Source organism: Sorex araneus, chromosome 3 (genome assembly GCF_027595985.1).
Source record: "Sorex araneus isolate mSorAra2 chromosome 3, mSorAra2.pri, whole genome shotgun sequence".
Classification (NCBI taxonomy): domain Eukaryota; kingdom Metazoa; phylum Chordata; class Mammalia; order Eulipotyphla; family Soricidae; genus Sorex; species Sorex araneus.
In genome coordinates this window covers 173,948,348-173,970,068 of record NC_073304.1, presented here as the reverse complement: position 1 = coordinate 173,970,068, position 21,721 = coordinate 173,948,348, and the positions used below count along the sequence as shown (strand labels likewise).

General features: G+C 54.8%; 1 protein-coding gene across 1 annotated transcript; it reads left to right on the top strand.

Moving 5' to 3' along the window:
* The first annotated feature begins 3,794 nt into the window (after window positions 1–3,794).
* SCN3B (sodium voltage-gated channel beta subunit 3) lies at window positions 3,795–21,615 on the top strand. The gene is made up of 5 exons (XM_004604763.2): window positions 3,795–4,499; window positions 11,947–12,110; window positions 13,017–13,242; window positions 16,222–16,360; window positions 17,754–21,615. The coding sequence occupies exons 1-5, from the start codon at window positions 4,445–4,447 to the stop codon at window positions 17,815–17,817; spliced, it is 648 nt and encodes a 215-aa protein (XP_004604820.1). The 5' UTR covers window positions 3,795–4,444; the 3' UTR covers window positions 17,818–21,615.
* Window positions 21,616–21,721: the final 106 nt, after the last annotated feature.

The window sequence follows — 21,721 nt, the reverse complement described above, 5'->3', positions numbered from 1 at the left end:
GCCCGGTCCTGCTTTGAGACCTCCCCAGATACCAGGCCGCCGGCCTGCTCACAGGCACCACACACATATGCATCACCTTCCACCTATGAGTCCTGCTGCTGGGAACAGCTAACCTAACCATGGAGTGTTCTGTTTCCCCAACCCACCCACCCAACCCAGAGTGAGTAGCCGACTCATTTCACATCTCCTGAACTGAGTTTCCCAAAAGGACAAAAGCAAGGTGGTAATAGCGCCTGCTCTTCGTTTATGGAGAAGGGGGGTGTAATCCCATCAGTTGGTTTCACTGGGACCTGATGATGTACACATTGGATTCACTCGACTCTCGTGGAACTGACACCAGGCTGGTGGTCCTACTGGCACACGGGCCTCCTGTCCTGTCCCCCTCCCTGGGCCTCATTTTGTGTTCTTTTTCCAGACTTCCCATGAGCACCAGCTCATTAGGATGGCTGTGCCTGCACCTAAAGATGAGAGCAACAAGAATTATATCACAGTGAAGGAAATGAGCATTTTCCCCAAGAGACATTTTCTTTGTGCTTAGACAGAGGCCAGACCAGAGAGGTACATGGCACAAAGGCATGTCATGCTGTCCTGGCAATAAGACTTGAAATAGTAGAATTTTGGGGGGCCAGAATGATAGTACAGCAGGGAGGGCACTTGTTTGTACATAGTTGACCTGGGTTTGATGCCCAGAAACCCATGTGGTCCCCTGAGTGTTGCCAGGAGTTAATTTCTGAGTGCAGAGCCAGGAGTAACCCCTGAGCATTGTTGGTGGTGGTGATAAAAAAAAACATGGTTTTTTTTGTTTGGGGGCCACACCCAGTGTTGCTGGGGGATTCCTTCCACCCCCAGTGGTGCTTCATGGACCACAGAGTGCTCAGGATTGAACCCAGGTTCCTGCATGCAAAGCTCAGGTTCTCCAGAGCTTTGAAACCATCTCCCTAGCCCTACATCCTGACTTTTCATTTCAGGTTTGTGTTGATCTTGAAATGCTTCTTTGGCATCTTCTATGCATCAGGAAGGGTCCCGTGGAGACTCCAGACTGTCTCCCTTGTTCTTCCCTGCCCCTTACTCTGATCATTTTGCTTTCTACTTTGCCAAGATCAATATGTGTATCTTAAAGACTCAGACTTCATCTGTAGGCTCAGCATCCCTGCGACCACTGCTATCTACAATTCCCTCATCATCCACTTCACCCCACATAAATTTGAAAGATGGCTGGAGCTTTTTGAGTCATTTATTCTCAATGTCCAACCCACAGAAGGTTATTTTCCCCCCTCCTACAACATCTTGGTAATTGTTAGCATAACAACGCCTTGAACATAGTAACAAAAAGCAATTCATTCCACTTTGGAATGATTTAAAATAGATATTGCTGAAAATCTATCTCCATGCAAATGTAAATCACAGCCCCTATTCATTTTTCTTTGAATCTAATCCCTTTCATATATGCCCCTTGTTTTAAAATGTTCAGAAAGATATTTTAGAAAATAGGGAAAGATGATTAGGTGTCTATTTGTGATCCAGCATCCTTGCTGAAGAAATTAATTAGTAGCTCGTTGTTGAGCTAAAGTGAGGTATTTAAGAGCATGCCAAAAGACATTTTGCAGTTTTCCTATTCATTAAAAAATATGTTTGGATAGGGGCTGGAGCAATAGCACAGTGAGTAGGCCATTTGCCTTGCACTCAGCCAACCCGGGTTCATTCGATTCCCAGCATCCCATATGGTCCCCTGAGCACCGCCAGGAGTAATTCCTGAGTGTGTACAGCCAGGAGTAACCCCTGTGCATCGCCAGGTGTGACCCAAAAAGCAATATATATATATATGTATGTATGTGCATATATATACATACATATATGCATATATACATTACATACTATATATATGTTTGGATCAAATGATTGTTAAATCTAGAAATGAAATAAAGCTGAAAAGCAGGGATATGTTCTGTTCTATTTAAAGGGTGTGGTAACTGACTGAAACTAATACATGTTAACATCAAGAAATACAGAATTTCATCATCATTCCTTCAAACTACCTGAATAAGCACAGAATAATTCCATAAGAGATCCGTGAAATACCTGAGAATCAATTTCAATGACCTCAAGATAGACCATGTATGAGCTGGAATAACATACTCTCTACAGCAAGTGTGACCATAAGCACCCTGGGTTTAAGACGCTCAGACCACACATAGAGAACACAGATCAAGCGATTCTGGGTGTCACTCTGAGAATCACGCATGCACACAAAAGCACACGAGAGAGCGACCTGGTGGCTAAGGATTGGAAATCACTAGGAGATGCATTGGAAGAAACTTCGGGAGCTTAGCCCTAAGCGGAAAGCTCTTGATCTGGTGCGGGTGGGGGAGAGAAGCAGAGCCCTGCCCGTGGATACAGTCTCAGGCTGGCTTCACGGAGTTGGGGAGGAGGTGGAGGAGGAGGCACATACAGAATTCAAAGAAATAGAGGAGCCCCCTTAAGAATGGAAGAGACAGGGGCTGGAGCGATAACACAGCGGGTAGGGCGTTTGCCTTGCACACGGCCAACCGGGGTTCGATTCCCAGCATCCCATATGGTCCCCTGACCACTGCCAGGAGTAATCCCTGAGTGCAGAGCCAGGAGTAACCCCTGTGCATCTCCAGGTGTGACCCAAAAAATAAGCAAAAAAAAGAAAAAGAAAAGAATAGAAGAGACAAAATAAATAAATAACAGTAGGAATCTCTCCTGCAACAGCAAGCCTGCTAGTGGGGCCTTCCCTTGGGGAAATTCCAAGACTGGAAAGCAGATGTCAGTGTTAACTTCTCACAAGTCTAACAACACAGACACTTCCAGAGAGTTTAAGGCCTGGTGGCTCCCTGCTCGCCCAGGGACATTCTAGTGCTCTGGGATCTGGGGGCGCCAGTGCTTCCGGGGCCTGGGGAGGGGAGCGCTGTGGGGCACTTAAACCAGCTGTCACTTTGCTGTTCCTTCCTGGAACATCAGTGCCAAGCTTCCCCCCCCCCCCCCCCCCCCCCCGGTTTGGAAACAGAGGAGGGAGCAGCAGGGGAGAGAGAGTTCTTTATTAACCTTTCCGGGCATTCCTGATCTGTTAGGTCAATGCCAGTTTATAACTGAGCTTACAGGTTCAAGTTTCCCTTTCCACAGATGGGGGGAAGGGGCTGGCGGCGCCCGAGCAGCTGCTAGACTGGGGAGTGGCTTAGAGTCAGTCGAAATTAAACCACAATCCGGTGGGACGGGAGGGGGGAGAGAGAGAGAGAGAGAGAGAGAGAGAGAGAGAGAGAGAGAGAGAGAGAGAGAGAGAGAGAGAGAGAGAGAGAGAGAGAGAGAGAGAGAGAGAGAGAGAGAGAGAGAGAGAGAGGAGAGAGGGAGAGAGAGAGGGAGAGAGGGAGGGGGGGGAGAGAGAGAGAGAGAATAAACAAAAGTGACCCAAACCAGAGGGACTCAACCCTTCTCTCCTGAACCTCTCTGCAACTGACTGACACTTGGATGAGGCGTGGAGGGCGCAGGTGCGCTGCACCCCATTCCGCTTCTGGGCAGGCATCCAGGCTGGCCAAGCTTTCATCAAAGCCACACAAAAGGGCTTGGGTCCGAGGGGGGAGAGGCCAGGACCCACTCGCCGGGCACGCTGCAGATGACATCACTGCCCAAAGCCAGGGCTGCATCCGGGGTGCTGGGAGGGCGTGACTGGGGGTGGCCCGGGCGGGGGCGCAGGTGCATCCTCGCCCGGGCGGGAGGTGTTTGCGCCGCTCGGGCTCCGCCCCCGCCCGTTCGGGGGTGGGAGCGTGTGCACTAGGGGGTGGGTCCGCGGTGGCCGCCTGCGCACGTCACGAGCGAGCGAGCGCGCACGGAGACGGGGGCGCCCGGAGCGGGGTTGCGGCTGGTCTCCCGGGGTCGAGACCCTGCCGCATCCGGGGTCCCGAGCGCGCCCTGCCGCCCGCCCGTCGTCGGGACACCCGCTCCTGCCTCCTTCCCTTCCCGGCCCGGCCCCGACGGGCGGGCTGCGGAGGCCCCGACGGGCCGCGTGCGTGCGGGCACGCCCAGCGGGAGGCGCCGCTCGGGGGGCGGACGAAGCCGCGGCTCGGGCGTCTCGGTGCATCCGGGCCGGCGCGGCGCTGTTGCTCGGGGACGCGGCGCTAAGAGGGGGCCCCGGCGCCCCCGGGACCCGGAGCCGCAGCCCCCGGCGAGGCGCGCAAGCGGGGGAGGCGCTGTCCGCGGTGCTGAAGCGCCCGGGCTGGGGGCGGCGCGCGCGCCGAGCTTGGCACGGAGCCCCCGCCCGGCTGCAAAACCAGCCGAGCCTCCCCGCCTGCAACCCCCGGCCCCCACCCAGGTCGCCCCCCGCGGGGCACCTCGTCTCCAAGGCTTTCCTCGAAAGCGTCCGAGAGGGCGCAGCTCTCGACCCAGAGATATTGCTGCCGCGCCCCGGAAACCGGCCGCCTGAGCGAAGATGCCCGCCTTCAACAGATGGCTCCCCCCGGCATCCCTCGTGCTCCTCTGCTGGGGTAAGTGGCAGCACCCTAAAGTGCCAGGTGCAGGCGACAGGAAGGGCGCCAGCCGCGACACCCGGAGCTGTCCGTGCATGGCCGCCGGCGCCCGCCGAGATCCAGAGGCTTCCATGAAAACAGGGGCTGAGAGCAGGGAAAGCCTTGCTCACTCTACCTCCCCTTCTCCCTTCCCAATAAATCCAAAATATCCACCCCCCCCACCCCGCTCCCCGCCACACACACACACACACACACACACACACACACACACACACACACACCTTGGCCTTTGCTGAAAGGGGATTCACTGTCACGTTTAAAAACCTCAACACCAGTTTTATTTTCTTGGGCAAGGAGGATTCATTTGCAAACCTTACTGTCTCTTCAAATTAATACAACCATCACCCCTTTTTCTGGGGGTGGGGGAATGAAGCTGGATGGTTGCATGTTTTAGTGAAAATACTCCAGACACTGATGCACCCATTGCATTTGCACAAGAAACGGGAAGAAAACAGGCTTCAGCCATTTGCTGCCTTGCACCGGCTACATAGGCACCATGGAATGCCACATTTCTTATTTTCTGTGAACATGTGGGATGAAGGTGCTTTCGTGCTTGGGGAGCTGGGATTTTTGCCTGCAAAGATGAATAGGTTCTTGCTTGTTTGCTGGGAAGTGAGGTGGCCTTACCCCTCCAAATAACGGGGTCCCACATGTGGTAACTGGGGTTGAAGAGGGAGGGAGGAGACTTATGCATGTGTGTGAAGAGAGTTAATGAGTAAACTATGGCTGAGAAAAGGTTTCAGTGTCGCTGCCTCAGTGTCTGAATGGATGCACTGATGTGGCGTACCCTAGTGGTGTAGGCATCTGAATGGTGAGGACTGTGTGTGTGTGTGTGTGTGTGTGTGTGTGTGTGTGTGTGTGTGTGTGTGTGTAGTTAGAGCACCTCTGTCTTGAGGACCCTTAGATTGAATATAGGTTCTCTTCAACCCATCAATTGCCTTAGTGATCTTACCTACCTTCCTCCATGTTGAAAATTAGGATGATTAGGTGCCCACCTTCCTGATTGAATCTGGTGTGGGGGACACTGCACCATTGTTGGCATGAAACTCATTCTGTCCACTCAGTGGCAGATATGAGGATAGTAAGTGTCTCTTTGCCCTGGTCACCAGGTTAAGTCTATCTGCAGAATTAACTCTGATGTCAGCATTATCTGACCCAGCGGTGCAGCCAAGCTTCCTGCTGAACAAAATACCCAATGAAAGGACGAATCAGGAGAGTAGTGACAGTCCCAAGGGCAGTTTCTCTGCCATCCAGCCCCGGGGGAGCAGACTGCAATAGGCTGCTGGTGATCTCACCTGCCTCGCTGGTCTGAGGCTGGGCTGGGGTTAAGACAAGGCTTAGGAGAGCTTAGTCTGGCTGCAGAAGGAAGAGTTTGAGGAAGGCAACAAGAGATAAAGTTGTAGAGAAAGATTGGGAGTCAAACCCTCATCTTAAATTTTTAGGATCCCAGCCTGAAATTCAGTGTGGGGGCGGAGGAAGAGAATTCCCAGCCCCCAGACCCTCCCCCCCAACCCCCCCCCCGGCAAAGCCCGAATTGGAGTCTTAGTTCTGCTGCTGAGTTGCTGTGTAACAACCTGAGAGAATCTCGTTCCTGAGGTTTGGAAGTTGGTATAGGTTTAAAAAAAAAATCGAGCATTCCTTTCGGCTCCTCCACAGAATGGCCGGGAAATCTTTACAAGACATTGCTAAGATTGGCACAGTGCCTCCTTACCCCCCCCTCCAAAAAAAGAGTGCGTGTACTTGCTCATTCTCCTGTCCTTCCAACCTGCATGATGCCAAGATGAAAAGCTGCCAAAGGGAGTTTGGGAAATCTGGTCACTAAAGGCAGGCAAATGGGTGCTGCTCCAAGAAGCAATGTCCCCTCGTGGGTGTGTCATCCCAGCACTGAAAAGCACTTGGGAGAAATGTGCGACCTCCCCAAGCTGATTTGTTCAGCTGATGCCAATATGAATGGAAAAATCTCCCCCATTCTTTTGTTTTCTGAGGGTTTTGAAATGCCTCTTTCCTTTAATAAACATCACTAATAGTAATGAGAGTAGTAGTAATAACACGGCATCCCTACCTTTGGCTGGCGCCTCACGGACTACAAAGCAGCCTTCACCCGTTTCCTTCCTGTGGTCCCTCTGCCAACCCTAGGGGCGGTCAGGAGATGTGGCATTACTTTCCATTCAGCGATAAGAAAATGGGCTGAGGGTGAGAGGAGGACTTCGTAGGAGCTGGTTTCCTGATTTTGGTCTTCCCGCTAGCCCCCCTCATGGACACACCTCAGAAAACCTGCCTTTACTGAACATCCCATCCCCCTTTGCCTCTCATAGGTGTATTTGGTATGCCAAAAACAGTAACAATAAGTCTCACAATGAGAGACGTTATTGGTGCCCGCTCGAACAAATCGATGAGCAATGGGATGACAGTGACAGTGACAGGCTTCACTCAGCTTTTGGCTTTCTAGGACCCGTACTGAGCTTCTTTGTCAGATTCTTCTTCCAGATGCCTTCTGTGTGGGGAAAGTTTGTCTTCTCCCTCCAGGATCCAAGCCTTCCTTACATCCCTTTCTTTAAAGAGTCGGAGTAATTGGCTAACCCGATAGACCATTCCACTGCAGGCTGCTAAGGTCCAATTCCCCACTTGGAGAATATTTACATTCAAATCAAAGCCTCTATTAGTATAATTGAACATTCTAGACAAGCTGCAGGCAGACAACATAGCAATGACCAAAGAGAATGATTTAGGAATGATGTATGTATTAAAAGTACAATGAACAGTGTTGTAAATTCTGGTATTTCAATAAAAATGGTTAAAAAGGTTCTTTTTTCAGGAATGACATGCTAGAAAAAATTCACTGTATCACTGTCATTTGTTGCTCATCCATTTGCTCTAAGCTGGCCACCAGTAATGTCTCCATTGTGAGACTTGTTGTTACCGTTTCTGGCATATAGAATACGCCACGGGTAGCTTGCCAGGCTCTGCCGTACGGGTGAGATACTCTCGGTATCTTGCCGGGCTCTCCGAGAGGGGTGGAGGAATCGAACTTCAACTTCTTCAATAGAAGTTAAAGATCTGTCACTGTCACTGTCACTGTCATCCCGTTGCTCATCGATTTGCTCAAGCAGGTACCAGTAACATCTCCATTGTGAGACTTGTTGTTACTGTTTTTGGCATATCGAATACGACACGGGTGGCTTGCCAGGCTCTGCCGTGCAGGCGAGATACTCTCAGTAGCTTGCCAGGCTCTCTGAGAGGGATGGAGGAATTGAAATTTAACTTCTTCGATAGACGTTAAAGATACGATTAAAAAAAAAGGTCAAATAATTTGGCCGAAGTTTATCCCAGTTTAGCCTTTGCAGATAGCAGAGGGCTGAGTACTTCCTGTACCTATGACTTTTCTTTTTCTGGAAGGTTTACAGAAATGCACTGCCAGTACCTGGGGTGGAGAAATACTGTCCCTCATGGCAGAAAGTGAGGCAGTCTGCAGGGAAGAAGGGACTTTGTGGTCACTTTGCAGTGTGCTGTCTGGGACCCCAAGGGCACTGTTCATGCCTTGCCATTGGACTTTGGCAGGCAAGGGAGCAGGTGCCGTGGCGTTTGCCCCCAAAGGGAGCTTGGATTGAGGTCATTTCCGGGGCAGCCTAGCAGAGGCCCCTTTGCTCTCGATGTCATCCTAACCACTTGTCCCCTTGCCGTCATCCTGACCGCTCGTCCCCTCGCCTGCCTTAGCCACAGCTGAGCTCGGGATTTCCTTTTTAGACCAAGCCATCCATTGGTCACAAGCATGTCCCAGATCACCTGTTGAAAGGCATCATTAGCAGCCCAACGTCCTCTTTCAACCCCAGAGAGCCCGGCTACCACTTGGCCCAAGCAAAGCCTTCCTGGTACCTTGCCTGGTCTGTGTCGCCTGTGGTCACCCTGCACTGCGTCAGCCCGTGTTCCATAGAGTCCATGAGGCAACACAAGACCAGGCCAGGCCATTCTTCCCCTCCCACCTCCCTGGCCGGCCCTCTGTTGTAAAAGTCAAAGTTCTAATCATGCCCTACAAGACCAGCGGTGATCCAGTTCTGGTTTCTCTTTGGGGTGTTTCCTGTTTTCATGAGGGGGCAGAGTGGATGGCATCAGGGCCAGAACCAACAAAACAGGAGAGCTGAGACAGGGTCCCACCTGCTCCTCCATTGAGCTAGAGCCCGGCCCCCACACCGTGTTCATTGCTGTCTCTTGAGACCCCACACTCCCATCCTCCTTGCTCCCTCCTGGCTCTGGGGTGCCACCCAGCTTGCTCTCTCATTTCTTTCTTCAGAGCCTGCTCCTTTGGCCCAGCTGAGTCTTCCCTGTCCCTCGCCTCTCTCCTCAGAGTCACTCACTGCTCCCTCTCCTACACGGAGGGCAGGGACCATGTCTTGCGGCCTCAGTGCCTGGAATGATGCCTGGCCCTCAGTATATTTCTTGAAAAAAAATCACAAGTTGTGGGTAAAAGCAACAACCACAACAACAAAATTAAAACATGTGATCTTTATACAAAGCATTCCTATTAATTCGTCCCTAGGGTTCCCATGACAAGTCTACTAAGGGACTATTGTGGGGGGGAATAAACTGAGTCAGAGTTCAATAGTAATGCAAACCCAGGCCTTCGGTGGATACCTGTTGTCTTCACCCTGCCCTTGTCCATCACTGACCCTCTGCCTTTCCCAGTGTTCCACACATCTGCACTCATGCTTCTGTTGTGTTCCCACCCAGATTTCTCATCCAGATTCCTCTTGCACCTGCTGGCCATGTTTCTCTCTGCCCCACTGTAGAACCACCCACTCAAGGACAGTTTTCAAACCCATCACCTTCCGTTCACTTGACCCTCTAAGCCTTAACGTGGACCTCTTCTTAAACTCGGGTTTAAAAATAAAGGAGTCCCGATCAGGAACAGCTTTGTAACTGTGTATCTCATGGTGATTCAATTAAAAAAATAATAATAAAAGAACAAGAAATGAAAGACTTGAGCCCATGGTATGGTTCAACAAATTTCATGTGTGTGAGGCCCCAAGTTCGATCCCCACCAGTGCATGGTGTAGACCTCATCAGGTGTAGCCTAATGTCCCCAGATCTTCGCTGGACCCAGGAGCCTGGGGCAGGGGTTGGGGGGACTCCCCAGCGACCCCCACTGCCCGTTTCTTCACATAAAGTGTGTTCCTTCTATTGTCTTTTCTCTTTGCTGTTGACAATTGAACCCAGGACCTCCTCACACCTATAAGTCATCTTCTGCTGGCTTACACCCTCCCTGCCCCTCCCACTATTTACTTTTTCCTGTTTTTTTTTTTTACTCCGTTGATGTTTCGCCCTGAGCTCTAACTAGTGCCCACCTTCTATTGCATTTTACGAAGAACTGTCCCCAGCAGACAGGCCAACTGATGACTTTCACTGGACTCGTTTTTATTTTCAGAGTGATGAAGTTTTCTCCCCTCCCCTTTGTGGGGGGTGGGGAGGCTGGGATGATTGTATTATTGGGGATCATATTGGAGGGGGACCCTTGAACTCGGCCTCTGACATGCAAGGGTACTGTCCGCTACCACGAAGACGGACCTCCTCCCCAGTGCTTAAACAACAACATGCAATTGTTTTAATAAAAACGGTTGTCACTGTCTTTTGAAGTCGTTTCATCCCAGGTTTTAGTTTTTGTCTTTTTTAAGGGTTTTCGTGGTTTATGCGGAGGACGTGGCTTTGCTCCCAGCATGATGCACACACACACTTTGTTTTCACTTTGTGCGTTTGTGTGTTTGCACTCCTGCTTCATGAGGGTCCTGATGTGGGAACCTTCGGCACGCATCTCTCTTGGATCTTTCTTATGGTGAAGTGGAAATTCTCACCAAATAGGAATAATTTTTGACTTTGTGAAATTTCGGCATCAGAACATTCTTTTTTTTTTTTTTTTTTGCTTTTTTTTGGGTCACACCCAGCGATGCTCAGGGGTTACTCCTGGCTTTGCACTCAGGAATCACTCCTGGCATGCTTGGGGGACCATATGGGATGCTGGGGATCGAACCCAGGTCGGCCACGTGCAAGGCAAACGCCCTACCCGCTGTGCTATCACTCCAGCCCCAGAACATTCTTTTTTTTTTTCTTTTTCAGCGGAGGAAAATGTCCTTCCTTGTAACTTTAGGAGGGTGCCTGTCAACCCTCCCGTGTAGTAGCAGGACGTGTTCTGTGTCGGAGTCGAGATCCCCGAGTACTCCCTTCTACTCTTCCCGTGTTGGCCCTGGCGCACCCGCATCTCACAGCTTCCCTTTGTCAGATGTGACCCGGGAACAGTTGGGGACGCTCCAGATTGGTTCTGAGCAGTGTGGAGGCGCACTCCTCCTTCGCTCTGCACAGGCCCATCTGCCATGCTCCCCACGTTTGCCGTTGCCGTGTGGACGCCCCACGCTGGGTCCACTCTGCATTTGCAGTCGGGGGCACTTGCCTATTTCTCTGGCCTGGGAGTTTGTAAAGGCAGTGTTCATGGTTCCGGCTTCCGTGGACGGGCATCCCGACCCACCCCCTCGCCTCTCGGGGTTTTGCTCAGTTTGCTACTGCGGGGCTCGGCCCACGGTTGCTCACCAGGAGTGCATGGCTGCTCAGCCTTCCCCCTGCATCCAGATCCCCTGCACTGTCCACCGGCTGGAGATGGCCTCTCTCCTTGCTCTCATCAACCAACCTGAGCCGGGGGGACGTGGGCAGAGGGCAGAGGTGGGCACGATGTGGGTCCTGCCAGCCGTCCTGGCCTAATGCCTCTCCACCTGCCCCTTGCTCTCCCCAGTCCCCAGACAGTCCTCGCTTCTCTGGAGAAGAGCACGTGGCAGGGGTGTGCACATGTGTGTGTTTGTGCATGGATGTGTATATATGCATGCATGTGCAAATGTGTGCATATGTGTACATGTGTACGTGTGTGCATGTGCACACATGTATGTGTGCATGTATGTACGCATGTGCATATGTGTGCCTGTGTACATGTGTGCACTGTGTGTGCATGTGTGTACATGCGTGCATGTGCACGTTTGTGTGTATGTGTACATGTGCGCATTGTGTACATGTGCACACATGCATGTGTGCATATATATGTGTGCATGTGCGGATGTGTGTGTGTGTGTGTGTGTGTGTGTGTGTGTGTGTGTGTATTGGTCAGTCAGAAATACCTTTATGGCTGCCTTGTATCTTGGTTTTGGCTTTGTGGCCCAGTCTCAGACAGAGCAGAGTTAAGTTTGGGATCTGTTGGTGAATGGAGGGTTGGAGGGTCAAAGGTGGGGGCAGGTGTCCTAAGCACCCTGTCCACATCTCCACCGTGTCACGGGTGGGTAGCCCACCCCTGGCCTGCTCCGAGGGTGCACGTGGAGGGTCCGGGCAAGGGCTCTGGGCAAGGCCTCATGCTTCTTCCCCTCTCTCTGCCATCCAGCGAGCGTCTGTGTGCCCGTGTGTGTGGAGGTGCCGTCGGAGACCGAGGCCGTGCAGGGCGCCCCCATGAAGCTGCGCTGCATCTCATGCATGAAGAGGGAGGAGGTGGAGGCCACCACGGTGGTGGAATGGTTCTACCGGCCGGAGGGTGGCAAGGACTTCCTCGTACGTTCCTCAGTCCCGGGGCCTTGCAGGGGGGGCTGCAGGGCACACCTTCCTCCTGTGTCTGGGCCACGGGGCTCTGATGTGGCACGAAGGGGCGGGTGCTCTGGGCAGGCAGTTGGCGCCAGGGTCCCGTGTCCCAGGAAGAGGAACAGGAACCAAGGCTAAAAGCCGGTAGCTCCACTTGTGGTTTAGTTCGCTCCACTCACATGACCCCAGGGGAATGGGAAAGGCCAATGTCCAGTGGGCACGCAGCAGGCCCCCCCGTGGGCAGAGCAGGAGGCTCTGGGTTTGATCCCCAGCACCATGATGAATAGCAACAAAATGTCTCTATTTCCATAGTGGACATGTGCCCTGTCACCTTCCACATGGCCTCCCAGTCCAGCCACAGGTGGCCAGAGCCCTCTACACCTGTCTCCCTGGCCACTCTCACCCACTCTCTGGCTTCTCCTCAGCCACCGCCTTTCAGTTCTTTCTTCTTGACTTCCCCCTCTGGGCCCTGGCGGGCCTTTTGTTCCCCCTCCCACTGCCCTTCTTCTTTTGGGGCGAGGGGACACAGGGTCCTCCAAGTGGTACTCAGGGCAATGCATGGCTCTTTGTCCAGGCTGTTTAGTGCCCAGAGGCCTCCAGAGCCATACAGGTGGTGCCGGGTCCAGACTTACATCAGAGCACCCTGACCATTGAGCCACCTTCCCGGCCCCCCACCTTTTTTCTGCTTCTCCCCTCTCTGGGTCTGCCTCGGGCCACTTCTCCAACATTGCTCTCCTCCGAGCCCTGAGTCTTCAGTTGCCACCAGGGCCACGCTCTGGAGCTCCCCATCTGCTGTCCCCTTGCGATCCCATCTGTGTGCGGGTCCTGCCCCTTACCCCCCTGCTCCCCGGCCTGCCCATCTGGGCTTCTCTCCCGCAGATCTATGAGTACCGGAATGGCCACCAGGAGGTGGAGAGCCCCTTCCAGGGCCGCCTGCAGTGGAACGGGAGCAAGGACCTGCAGGATGTGTCCATCACAGTGCTCAACGTCAGCCTCAACGACTCGGGCCTCTACACCTGCAATGTGTCCCGCGAGTTCGAGTTTGAGGCCCACCGGCCCTTCGTGAAGACCACGCGGCTGATCCCCCTCCGGGTCACCGAGGAGGGTGAGTGGGGACCAGGGTCACCGGGGCCCTGGTTTCCGGGAAGGGGTGGGGGAAGGAGGGAGGCAGGGGAGACAGTGAGTCTCCCAGGCACTGGGCCCCCAGGGTGGTGACGTCACTGACCTGACTCTTGGTCACCCCTCACCCCCAGAGCCCGCCCCTGTTTCTCCAAGGGCAGGATCTTGGCAGGGGTTGGGGGCAACACGGCTGGTGTGGGGTCTCCCCAGGTCAGGGGGAGCCCAGCCGCCCAGAGCCAGGAGCCGCCTGCTGGTTATCCTGTCTGCAAGCCTCACGCACCTCTCAGGGGGGCTAGAGCCTCGGCAAGTCTGCAGAGCCTGCCGGCCGTGCCCAACCCAGACCCGGGTCCCAGCAGTGTTTGTCTCACACACTTTCTCCTGTGTCCCAGAGAGGGCCAGTGGTCGCCGAGGTGCCCAGATGTCCAGTTCCCTGCTGGATGGGGGAGGGTCTTCCCATCCGCCTGAGTCTGAGCCGGCTGCAGTTTGGACTCTGGGGGGTGACTCTGAGCCATGCCATCGGGGTTGGCATGCCATGGGCTGCTGCCCCCTGCAAAGGTCCCTTTACTTCTCTCTTCCTGTCCCATACTCCAGCTTGGGGGGTGTGGGGGGTTTCCATCAGGGAAACCACCTGCTTTCTCAGCCTGTTTCCAGCAGGTTCTGATGCTATTGGTGCTGCCCAGTGTAGGGCGAGGGTAGAAAAGGGTGTGGGGTGCACAGAAGCTCACTCCGAAGCCATCCACGGAGGCCCAACTCCCCAGTTACATCATGTTCTGTTGCTGTTTCTATCCGGTAACCATGAACAAATTCATGAAGCGGACTTCAGGGCAGGTGACAAAGGGGAGGAGGGTTTCGGCGTGATGTCACATGACTGAAAGGGAAGACAGGTCAGTTCTCAGAGTGGACACAGACAGAGCTTGGGCTGTGAGGATCCGGAGCCCTGAGCATGTGCCCTGCTGGGTCTCGTCCCCTGCTGGGCGGACTTCCTGGGGCCACCCCAGACTTGGCAGCTCTCCAGGGATTCTCTTGTTTACACACCTGCCCTCCCTGGGGACGGGCGCTGGCGCCCTCTCCTGGCCACTTCCAGCAAGTGCCGCCTTCAGCCAGCCCACCTGCTGTGCCCAGGGCCACCCTCAGATGAGAGCAGCAGGAAAACAGAGTTGTTGCCAGAGCCACAAGCCTCCCGGGAGCACCAACTGGAAGGAAGAGGCACACTCATTAGCCGGCGTCCTCCACCCCGTGCCCCGGGGCCTTCTCCCCATGTGCACAGGAGGTCAGGCGGGGGCAGTGTAGGGGCATGGGGTCGGGGGGTGAGCAGGGCTCCTGGGGCGCTGGGAGTAGAGAGCTCTGGATAAACGGAGGGCTGACCTGGACATGGAGAGGAGGTGCCCAGGGAGTCTCCTTGGTTCTGTGTTTGAAGGGGGCTCATCCTGATCCAAGTTCTCACCTCCCCCTACCTCCCAAAGTTGGAGCCGATGCTGCAAAGCCTTTCCTCCCTCCCTCCTTCCCTCCCTCCCTCCCATCCTTCCTTCCTTCCTTCCTTCCTTCCTTCCTTCCTTCCTTCCTTCCTTCCTTCCTTCCTTCCTTCCTTCCTTCCTTCCTTCCTTCCTTCCTTCTTTCCTTCTTTCCTCTGCATTCAGGAGCTGGAGCAGTAGCACAGCAGGTAGGGCACTTGCCTTGCACGCAGCTGACCTGGTTTCAATTTCTCCATCCCTCTCAGAGAGCCCAGCAAGCTACTGAGAGTATCTTGCCCACACGGAAGAACCTGGCAAGCTACCCGTGGCGTATTCGATATGCCAAAAAACAGTTAACAAGTCTCAGATGGAGATGTTACTTGTGCCCCCTTGAGCAAATCTATGAGCAACGGGATGACAGTGACAGTGACTGCATTCAGGAATCGCTCCCGGGACCATATGGAATGCCGGGGATCGAACCCCAGTTGGCCTCATGTAAGGCAAATGCTGTCCCTGCTGTACTATCGCTCCAGCCCCAGGAGCCCTCATTTAGACAGCGGCTGAGTGGGAGTGGACACGAGAGCGCCATGTGGCTTTGGTGGTGCCCCCAGCTCAGGCTGGAAGCCTGGAGCCCTTGGGCTTCTCTGGGCCATAGGATGGCTGTGGATGGCCATGCTGGGCTCTGAGTGACAATCCCTGCAGGTAGCTGCACCCTAGGGATGACCGGGACCAGATCTGACCAGCCCAGGGAGGCTGGGACATTTGTCACATGCCAGGTTTAAACTGTCACTCTAGGCCAGGGGACAGAGACAATCCATATTTATATTCATTTAATGGATTCTAGTTGAGGGATTCAGCTATACCGGAATTCAATAAGAGGCGGATGATTTAGACCCGGATGAGACACTTCCCTGAGCCCACAGCCGGTAGAGACCCACAGACGGTCACATTCATGTCCATGGCCTGGGGTAGTGCTATCACCTAAGCTCTGAGGACATGAGACATGCAGCTCTCAGGCGCGGGGGAGAGGGGGACCCCGCCCCTCTGGGCGGCAGTCAGGAGTGTGGTACAACCTTACTTTAGAGATCAGAGAGCCTCAAATAAGGGATACGAGCAAGCAGCCCAAACACTGTGATTATCTCCATCTGTTCGTCTGTCTGTCTGTCTACTGCCCACCTACCTACAGCCTACTGTCCAGTCTCGCCTTCCTCCCTGCCTCTGCTGCTTTTCACTCTGACATTCTCTTACCTCCCTCTGGATCTCCTGAAAAGTCAGCAAGGAAGCCTTGGGGAGGGGGTTGGAGGGTCCCTGGGCCCTGCACTCCCTCTAGACTCCATACTGAAAGGCTTGGAGGGGCCACAGTCCGTGCGAAGGCAGACAGGCTGGAAGGGGCCAGGGTGGGAAGGAGTGGGACACACCACTTAGCCCGTGCTTAGCCACAGGTCCCGAGGGCCTCTGACCTGCAACCCTCCGGTGGGCGGCCCAGGGTCTTATGCTGCCTCCTTCCCTTGCAGCGGGCGAGGACTTCACCTCGGTGGTCTCCGAGATCATGATGTACATCCTCCTGGTCTTCCTCACGCTCTGGCTGCTCATTGAGATGGTTTATTGCTACAGGAAGGTCTCCAAGGCTGAGGAAGCAGCTCAAGAAAACGCGTAAGTCTATGGGGCCAGGGCCATAGTCCAGCGGGGCAGGCATTTGCCTTGCATGTGTCTGACCCAGGTTCGATCTCCAGCATCCCATCGGGCCCCCTGAGCACCACCAGGAGTGATTTCTGAGTGCAGAGCCAGGATGGACCCCTAAGCATCACTGGGTATGACCCAAAAGCCAACCAACAAATAAAAATCCTAAACAAACAAAAACAAACAGAAAACACATAAGTCTAAAGATGCTGGTCACTGCTTCAGACGAGGCACAGCTGAGGTACATGAGCCCCTGCGACCCGCAGCCAACTCTGAGGCGGGCAGCACAAGAACACGTGTGGCAGATGCGAGAGACAGGAGCCTGTTTGCCAAGAAAACATTTCGAGGAACTGGAGCAATAGTACAGTGGGTTGGGCACTTGCTCTGTATGCCACGCCCAGAATCCAGGAATCTCTAAGCTTAGAAATTCTTTAAGGGGCTGGAGCGATAGTATAGCAGGGAGTGCGTTTGCCTTGCACACGGCCGACCCGGGTTCGATTCCCAGCACCCCATATGGTCCCCCGAGCACCACCAGGAGTGATTCCTGAGTGCAGAGTCAGGAGTCAGCCCCGAGCATCGCCAGGTGTGACTCAAAGAGCCAAAAAAAAAAGAAAAGAAAGAAATCCTTTAAAACAAAATGATACCTCAGTCAGTGAAGCAAATGAAAGACCACTCTGTAGGGACCCACCTTCACAGAGGCTTAATCGGTTTCCCGACATGATGCACTGCTGCATCTTTCTGGGCAGCCTGAGCCCAAACTAGGAGACACAGCAGGGACCCATCCAGCCCAGGCCAGAGACGAGACACACGGCGGGATGAAGTGTGGGCACTTCTGCATCAAAAGGAGCTGAAGGGAAAGAGCGGGTAAATTTGCTTCAGAGGCATTAAGCAACCAATGCAGGAAATGAAAGCATCCATCTAAATGTCTAAGGGGGGAAAAAAACACAAAAACAAGCAGATTTGAGTAGAAATTTTTTTAAAATTCTAGAAGTGAAAAATGTAGTCAGCGAAATTGAAAACTCAGAGGATCGATCCATCAGATTAGATTCGGCTGACTTGGGGGTGACTGTCGGGAAGTTGCACAGAGCTGGGAAATGATGGGTGCAGGGAGGAAGCAGCACGAAGGGGTGACAGAGGGCCAGTGCGGAGCCCCGGACACCCCTTGCACCACTGGGGGCTGTGGGGGTTTAGTGCGCATAGGAAAGAAGAGCCCCACTGTTCTCCCCATGTTTCCTTTCCTCCTGGGAAACAGGGCCAGGAGGCAGGGCAGTGGCACTTGCCGCTGTGCCCTCACTCTCCCCTTCCTCATTTCCCCCGTCACGGGTACCGGCAGCCCTGATTCTCTCCCACCCTCTGCCCGCTCCAGGTCTGACTACCTTGCCATCCCGTCGGAGAACAAAGAGAACTCGGTGGTGCCCGTGGAGGAATAGAAAAGGGTGTGGCTTGCAGGTGACGTCCAGGGAAGGGGGCAGAGGAAGCGGCAGTTGGGACAGGCAACTTTGAATTTGGGTCCCCTTTCGTCCTACCCGGAGTCCCCACCCCCCTCAAGAGCGCGGATGCCGGCCGCCTCCCCAGGCTCGCGTGTGATGTCAGGCCCACTGGACGATGAATCGCTCCAGCCTTCATTTACCTGTGGACCCCGAGATGCAGCTGCCAGCGTCCTGCACTGGACTGGGCTGGGTGGCGGGGCTGGATGCTGAGCAAGCTGTCTTCTCGTTGTTAGGTGTCCTGAGCACCGAGCGGTTCCATATCCCGGGGTCAGTGAATGAAGTCAGTAGCTCGGGAGGGTGCCCGGGCTCACCGGTTTCCCTTCGTGGACTCTCCCTAGTCTCTCCTTATACCTCCATGCCCCTCTGAACTTTCCCCTCCGACTGCCCCCTGATGCCATCAGCCCACCATGCTCTGCCCACCTGAGGAGCCTCCACCGCCACATGGACTCGGCCCTGCCCACAGCAGCTGGACATCTCCCCTGTACTCCCAGTGACTGGCCCACCCCCTCTGGGCCGGTCCCCTGGCCATTGCTGTGCGCCCAAGGACGTCTTTGTGAAGGCCGCAGGCAAAGACTGGTTCGAGAGGGAGTGGAGGAACCTCACGGCATGGGATTCTGCAGAGTGGGTTTCTTACAAGTTCCTCACCCACGTGATGTGGGCGTCAGAGCCACGCTGGCCTCTCGGGGTCCCCAGGGATGGAAGGGTCATTCAACAGACTGACTTGAGAGTAGGGGACGCCCTTGGGAGATCCCCAGCGGTGTCTGAGAAGACCTGGCTTGGCCCTGGTCATGAACTCAAGGAGAGACATCTGTCGGTTCCCCGGCCCTCTGAGGGCAAAAGGGCCGTGCCCTGGCAGGGGGGAAACCACCCTGGGTAGCTGGGAGGCATTTTCTTCCTCTGGGAATTGGGACAAAGAAGTCTTGAGTTCTTCCCCTCAGCATTTCTGTGGATCAGTGTTATTCCTCAAGTTCCAGGAGACGAGACTGAGACAGAGGCAACCCGTGGGTTGCTCTGAGGCAGGCAGTGGCACTGAGGGCCGCTAGTGTTGTCTCCTGAGCTGGGGGAACTGGGTCTCGCCCCGAGACGTGGGCACAGAACTAGCAGCAACCCGGGCCTCGGTCCCAAGCATGGACAGGGCCTGACTAAGGTTAGTAACTGATTCGGGAGATGAGGGGCTGCCAGACGGGAAAGGAAGGAGCAAGACGGGCTCACACACGATCCTTTGCTGGGAGGGCAGGTGGGCCTGAAGCCCCCCTAAAGCTGCGAGTTTGGGAGGAGGCAGAGCCAACCTCCCCCCTGCACATCCTTCGTGCCTGGGGGTTTCCTTCCCGAGCTGTAAACGCTCACTCTCCTGATCCCTATTGGGTCTCGAGGGTGGGGCAGGGGTAGGGCGAGGGGTGGTGGGATTTAAGGAGCAAGACCACCCTCTACCCAGCCCCGGCTCTGGGCCTCACCCAACACTCTTCTGACCTCTGGGGGGCAGCTCAGTGGGCAGTGCATGCCTGGCATCCATGAGGCCTTCAGGTCAGGTCCCTGCACACACACACACATACATACACACACACACACACACACACACACACAGAGTCAATCCAAGAAAGAGTCCACATTCGAGTTCTTACTCAGTTGAAAATGCTCTCCTGTCCTGTCACTGGCCACTCCGACCCTCTGCCAGAGACGCCAGGACCACGGTACAGCTTGTAAAACTGCCACTCAACGCCCCCACCCCCACCCCGGCCCCTTCTGTCTTCCTCTTCCTCCCTATGGCCATGTGTCGAATGTGTCGTCCAGGGACATGCCTGCCCCCTTTTAAAAAAGCCGACCCAGATGCTTCCTTTAAAGTGATAATGGTACCAATCACTTTTTTTGGGGGGTGGAGGGGCACACCTGGCGAAGCTCAGGGGTTACTCCTGGCTCTGTGCTCAGGAATCACTCCTGTGGTACTGGGAGGGCCGGAGTGGGTGCTGGGGATTAATCCCAGGTCAGCAGTGTGTGAGAGAAATGCCCTACTCTCTGTACCATCTCTGCAACCCCCATCACTACTTTTTTTTTCTTACTCTTTCCAAGTGAGATTTGCCATTTCCCACCCCCCCTACCCAACACCCCAACACCTTTTTTAATTTTCTAAACTTTGCAACTCTGCCATCCTTCCCACTCAGAGCAGAGTGGTGGATCTTGTGGTGAGCAGAGGCTCCTCGGGGCGGGCGATACACCTAATCCTGTGCTCACACAGCTGCACACAGGAGAAGGGCAAGAGCCCAGCCCTCCTGGCTCCCAGACCTCTGTCCACTCAACACAGCAGCGCCCTCTCCTGGTCCTTGGCGTCCATCTGGTCTTTGCCTCTTGCTGGTCCCGACTCGGCCAGCCTCTCCTCTCCTCCTCAGCCCCCCTGGCTAATCCTCCACTAGGCAGCTTCTTGGCAGAACCCGTGCCATAGCAGTTTCCCCTTTCTGCTTGACCTGTCCGTGGTTCTCTCTCAACTATAATGGAATTCCTTCCTGGGAGACTTGATTGTGAATCTACAAGGTACTGTGACCACCAGCTGATGTCCATGCCTCCCTTCCCACTTCCTCCCATCTCTCCGACCCACCCCCCTCCCGCCCCCCTGGGCACCGCTCTGGAAACTTTGATCTGGCACCTGGTCCTCCTGAAAGGGCTTTGACACGTTCTCAAGGGCTATTCACTTAGGGGACCCTTCTGTTGTCTCGGTGCTGGCGAGTCCCTACGACTGGTCCTCAGCAACACAGTTCACTAGTGGGCCCGCTGGGCTGTCCGTCCCCTGGTCTACACCGCGGCAGCCCCGCAGGGCACAACCCACCCACCCCCAGTCTTCTATCAGAGAATGCCCCCACCTCCAGTGGACACCCTCTCCTCTGCACCCCTTCTTATCCCAGGTTTTAGTTTTATCCCAGCCTTTATCCTTTTGTTCCCCCCAACCCCGAACATCCATGTGCTCAAGATTTCCTGCTTCTTGGAGATGAACAAACTGGAAATGACAGCAGGAATATTTTTAGAGCACGAATATGCTGGAAATAGGTGTGCAGTGGGTCATGGTTAAAGATGGGGGCTCTTCCCCCCTACCCGAGTCATCAGATCACAAAGGCCGACACCCCATCGCAGAGCTGTGGGCCCGGGGGTGGGGGGGTAGGTGGGAGGGCCATGAGCTGTATGTGGCAGGCAGGAAGAGCTGGACCCCGGCTCCACAGAGCACGGACAGACCCAAGAGGAAAATCCAAAATCCACCCTCTCTCCTTCCCACAATGGCGCCCCCGTCACAGTCCTGGGGTGTCCACGGGTCCCACCGTCTAGCCTACATCTCACGGGCCCCATTGGGCACCAATCCACCTGTCACACTGCCCTTCACAGGTCTGAAAACTAGCAGACAAGCTTCCCCCCGCTCCTGAGCCTCCGGCCCTGGGGCTCCCCGCTCAACCCCCAGTGGGGCTTTGTAGGACATAAAGCAAGTCTGAGTCGTAGCTCAGACCCCACCAGGCTCATGGGGTCTGTAAGCCTCAGAGCTGCAGCCCTGCGCCGTGGCCTGGGCTGGGGAGGGCTGAGCCACACTCACCGCCTGCTGCGGCCGGGCGCCTGCCACCACAGGCCCTACGTGCAGCCCTTCCTCCATTCCCCGTCTCTCTCCGAACTCTAGGGAAGTGGTTCCTGCACCCCCCCAATGCCTGTCTGGACTGTGTTCTCCAGCAGACGCCTGTGATGTCAATAAAGTGTCTCCAACCCGTGCGTTCCTCTCTCTCTCCGAGGCTGCCCCCTGCCGCCACCAGCCTCCCTCTCCTGCCTGTGCCACCTGACCCCAGCCAGCCGGTCGCTGGGCCAGAGGAGGTCCAGT

Coding starts and splice junctions, on each gene's coding strand:
- SCN3B (XM_004604763.2), top strand. CDS start 4,445: ATGCCCGCCTTCAACAGATGGCTCCCCCCGGCATCCCTCGTGCTCCTC. Junction 13,243..16,221: donor CCTCCGGGTCACCGAGGAGG/GTGAGTGGGGAC, acceptor CTTCCCTTGCAG/CGGGCGAGGACTTCACCTCG. Junction 16,361..17,753: donor GAAGCAGCTCAAGAAAACGC/GTAAGTCTATGG, acceptor TGCCCGCTCCAG/GTCTGACTACCTTGCCATCC.